The sequence below is a fragment of the Macadamia integrifolia genome, chromosome 4 (genome assembly GCF_013358625.1).
Source record: "Macadamia integrifolia cultivar HAES 741 chromosome 4, SCU_Mint_v3, whole genome shotgun sequence".
Taxonomy (NCBI): Eukaryota; Viridiplantae; Streptophyta; class Magnoliopsida; order Proteales; family Proteaceae; genus Macadamia; species Macadamia integrifolia.
In genome coordinates this window covers 19,688,596-19,693,337 of record NC_056560.1, presented here as the reverse complement: position 1 = coordinate 19,693,337, position 4,742 = coordinate 19,688,596, and the positions used below count along the sequence as shown (strand labels likewise).

The window sequence follows — 4,742 nt, the reverse complement described above, 5'->3', positions numbered from 1 at the left end:
GGGGGGGGGGATAAATAAGGAGAAAACATTCTAGATGTTAAAATTCTTTTGAGCATAAATTTCTAAAAATCCCAGTTTCATGCAGAAATATACAGGAAGATATCTCTATGGCTGCAGCAATTTCAAATGGAGACCAGAGTAACGGAGAAACCACTCCTGGAGAGAAAATGAAAACAGATGCCTCTGACTTTAAAAAAGTGAGAACCTTGGAAACTGTGATCATTGTTTATCTTGTGAAGCTTGGTCTTTCGATGGAACATGCATCTCATTTACCGTCTTTATCTGAATTTTAAACCTTAAAGAAATATTTATATTTAGATTGGAACATTTGATTTCATGTTTATTCTATTATTGACTTGGTTGATTTTCAAGCTGCAGGAGGATTCCACAAATGAGTTACTAGCAGTGGATGCTTTTGGTATGGCCAAGTCTCCTACAGATCAGAATTCAAAGGGTGATCTTGTTCATGAACATGCTAATCTAAGAGATGATGTTTTCTCAGATCCAGATCCCACCTTAGCCTTGTATGACAGGTTCTCCACAAGAACTAGTCCTGGTAAGCTGCCATCAATGCAAGAGGAGGCTTCTACTAATTCCTCTGGAGTAGTGGAGCTATCAAGTGTGGGTAATCGGTATGAATCAGTAGTGAATGGTGAGGTGGAATATCCAGAGTCAAAAAGGAAAAATGTTATAACTGGAGAAAATGAAGGGAAAGGAAGTTCTGCTCTTGAGAATGGTTTACATAACTTTGGAAAAATTAGTCCTGGAAAGGTAAAGTTCCACTACTCACTGCCCCTTTATTTTATTTATTTTTATCAGATCTGTCTGTAATTAACAAAAAAGATATATCATTGCTCTTTTAATGTTCCTGTAAGGCAGATTTAAGTGATATATTATGCATATGCATATATGCGGAATAATGCAGGTGCACTACCTTGGACGATCCGAACCCATTTGGGTATCTAGACGGAGATGAACCAGGTCCCTATTTGAGTCTTTGGTCTAGTAGGATCTTGTAGGAATTTTATTTATTTCTATTTTGGGATTAATATGCAATAGTAGGAGATAACTAATTGACTAATAGGATTTAGTTTCCTAATTAATTAGAGTTTCCAAATTAGAGTATGTTTCCTTTTCATGTTGTGTTTCTTTTATTATGTATACCATGAAACCATGCAAATATAATTCAGATTAGAAGAACGGAATAGTGAGGTGTTTATGAGTGCCTGTGTGGCCAAAAGTGAGTGTGCGATATTTCCCCCCCATCTTGTGTGAATCCCTCTCTCCCCTACAACTTTGAGTTTCTTCTCATTATTTTTTCCTCTCTCTACCAGCCCTCCACCAATTTGGTATCAGAGCCGAAGGATTACTCATTCTTCCTCATTGCTTTATCTCCATCCCTTCTCATCACATTTTCTCTTTTGCTTCCCACTCCCCGTTCTTGCCTAGCTCTGTTGAGACCTGTGAAAAAAAAGAAAAAGAAGACGAATCTGTTGAAGAAACAGAGAAGTGAAGTGAAAAAAAAAAAAAAAAGCGAGAGAGAACTCTCTTTTACACCCAACCCACTATACCCACTGAAACCCCATCCATCCCCTCAATTCACAACGTACAGCCCTCCCTTCGATTCCCATCAAGCAAAACCCCACCATCACCTTTTTCCTTGTGACCTTGATCAACCCTTCCTAGGGTTCCTTGCCAAAGCAAGAGAATAGAAGAGAGAGAGAGAGAGAGAGAGAGAGAGAGAGAGAGAGAGAGAGAGAGAGAGTAAAAAAAGAAAAAAAAGAAGAGCAAGAAGTTTTGGAGAGATTGAGCAGATGTACTTGGTTCCATCATCGATTCAAAACTCCTAGATTGAGATTTGTTGTTCTTGACCCTGCTTCACCTTAATTGTTATTTGAACAAAAAAATCGCAATAAACTTTTGGTAAAAGTTGTCTTGGTCCGAGTGGGATTTTGTTTACTTTACTAAATCACATGAAATTTTCGTGAAACCCTCACAAGGGTTTTCCCTTATCCTCAGTTCAAATTTGGGTGTTGCCTGATCAACCAAAAACTCAGAATACCTTATTTTGCTACTTTGCTGATATAAGTCGCCAAATTTTTGCCCAACAGAAGCATATGAAAAGACCTAGAACTGTCAGTAAGAATCTGGGATTCTATAAACAAAAGATTGTAAATTCTTTTCTGTTGGAGTTATTGGGTTCCAACCGATGTTCTCCCATCTCCAGAGGAAGACGATCCTTAAAGTGGAACTCCTCAATTGCACTCCTACTTTAAGTCAAAGTCGAACACGATCTCCATCCACCACCGTTGATTGGAAGTCCAACACGATCTCCATCCGCCGCCATTGATTGGAAGTCAAAATCTTGGTTGAACTCGGACTCCATCATCGTTCCTTCTTGTTCACTATCAGTTTCGCTTTTGTAGAGGTCGTCCAAATTAATTCTGCACGATAAGTCTCCCTCTTGAACCCCAAATTTTCAACCTTTGTCCTTTCCCCTATCCAGTCTATTTGCTTTTCAGTTTTATTTTTCTAATTCCCATAGAGCCCAGCCCCTGCCCCAATCTTTTATTCCTTTTAAACTTATTCTCTTGTTCTTTCAAGTATATACCCATCCCATCGTTCATACTACACTTGCTGGATTTGTTTTCCTTTATTAGATTGATTTATGTTATTTACAATTTTTCCATTATCTTTTAAATCCTCATTTATTTAGTGTTTTTCCTTTAAACCTTTTCCTTGAGTTTTCTATCGCCATAGTGGGCTTGTGGAGAATATAACCTTGGCCATGAATTCTTTTGTCTTCAAATTTAGAATTTGCTTGCCCAATGGACAGCTTGCTAATTTGGTGATTGATGTGAGGCAAAACGACAACTTCAACTCGCGATTTGTAGTAGAGATGGTATCCAAGACCAATCATATCATCACTGAGTCAGAGGATGATGTATTCGTCGAATATTCTGTTTCTCAAGATTGTGATGGTGCTTCTTGTGAAGATTTCGAATTCCCCTAGGTTATTATTAAATTGGGTCGAGAGTGGTTGGAAGGCCGAAAAAGCATTGTTGATCTTGACATAAATTTATGGACTATACAATCTTTTCACATGCAAGGTTAATGGGTTCACAGTTCATGATTGGACAATGGCACTCCACTGTACCCAGTTTCTCTCTTCTTTTATTTGGATGAATAAAATATCATTAAAACAAGAAGAAAGAATGTACAGCTCCAGGGGGGAAAGAAAGGTAAAAAAGGCAAAAGCAACCATAACACAACCCAAAAACAACCTTGGGGAGGGGGGAGGAGAGGGGGAGGGGAAGCAGATGGAGATGGCATCCCAGCAAACACAGTGAGCATGTTCTTGAGAAATCCCTTACATGCCCCTGGGGGGAGGGAAGCAAGTTTGGAGCTGACATCAAAGAAGATGGCATTCCAAATCTTATCATGAGATCTAGATTTGGTAGTGCATCTTCGAAGATTACACTCCATCCAAATGTGGGATATCGTTGCACAGAAGGCAAGCTTTCCAGCGGCGCAAATAGAATCACTAGCAAAGGTCATGTCAACCCAAATCCATTCTTGCAAGAGGGGGAGGGGGGAGCGGGAACCATGGTCTCTTTTCACTTTGTATTCTGATAGTCATATTTTTTTCATGCGGATGGGGAACTGATACCTTTAACCTGCAGTAGGATCTTTGATGTCCTCAATAAACCCCAATTGGAATGGAAATAAAATAGAAACAAAATAGCGAAGAACAATGGAAGAAGGATAGGGGTGGTCTCTCTCAGACTTGGGTCTCTCACCGATGATTTCTTACAGAGCAAAACACACATCTATTATTTTTTCAATCATGTTGGCTACTGAAATCCAGCAGCCACCATAAATTGATTACAGAAATTGGATCCTTCCTTGCATGGAAAGGAAGCCCATACAACTTGACATCATCCTAATTGGAAACTAATGACAAATCAAATCCATTTAGTAACTGAAATAGAAAGTTTCCTAGAAATAAAAACTACTAATTACATAGAACATAGTATAAAATAGGGACTAATTTTAGTCAATGAAGTACCCCACGCATCGACGAAACTTCCTTAAAATTTAACACTAATCTGAGCTGTCAATTCTTCTATGCTCTTTCCATGTATTTTGTCCATGGGTCCACTTGAATAATCTGGAATTAAATCTCCTCATTAAACTGCTCGAGATCTCCATATAAATCTGGAAATACTTAATGACAGGCTGGTCGATACTCCCAATTATGCTGGTGGTCGAATTCTTTATCTGGACGTAATCAATATCTCCTTGTGCTGACTGGATATCTACCCAAACTTCCAACAAAATATCCACCCAAATCTCCAACGAATAAGGAAGTGTTAGAGCCCAATTGTTTGGCTTGAACTACATTAGTTTTCATTCCTTCCTACCCATTAAAGTGGCCTCTTACAATACAAACCCATGGGACCAAAAGCCCAACATGTATAAATAAGCCCACTTTTATGTTTTATCTCCATCATGGTGTTGTAGAAGTAAACCTTTGTGAGACTTGTAGAAGTAAACCTTTGTAAGACAGTCTCTACTCAGGTGTCTACACCCCAAACAAAAATTGCTTACTCAGTTTCCTATTGAGAAAAATTTCCCAAGCAACCATGGATTCACTCAAATTGATCTTGAAGCCTGTAATATCCTGGAAGCAAAGTAAAATGTCCTTCAAGTTGACTAACCATTCCCCCGTGCACCACCAC

At 38.8% G+C, this 4,742-nt stretch overlaps 1 protein-coding gene across 5 annotated transcripts in view; it reads left to right on the top strand.

Moving 5' to 3' along the window:
• The window catches only part of LOC122076944 (MAP3K epsilon protein kinase 1-like), a 41,181-nt gene that overhangs the window by 21,989 nt on the left and 14,450 nt on the right, over nucleotides 1–4,742 (top strand). For 2 of the 5 annotated variants that reach the window (XM_042642614.1, XM_042642610.1), the window contains 2 exons: nucleotides 86–197; nucleotides 373–771. In XM_042642614.1, coding sequence (XP_042498548.1) covers nucleotides 86–197; nucleotides 373–771 — 511 coding nt within the window. The remainder of the gene's footprint in view (nucleotides 1–85; nucleotides 198–372; nucleotides 772–4,742) is intronic. The other 3 variants (XM_042642613.1, XM_042642612.1, XM_042642611.1) reach the window with 3 other exon arrangements.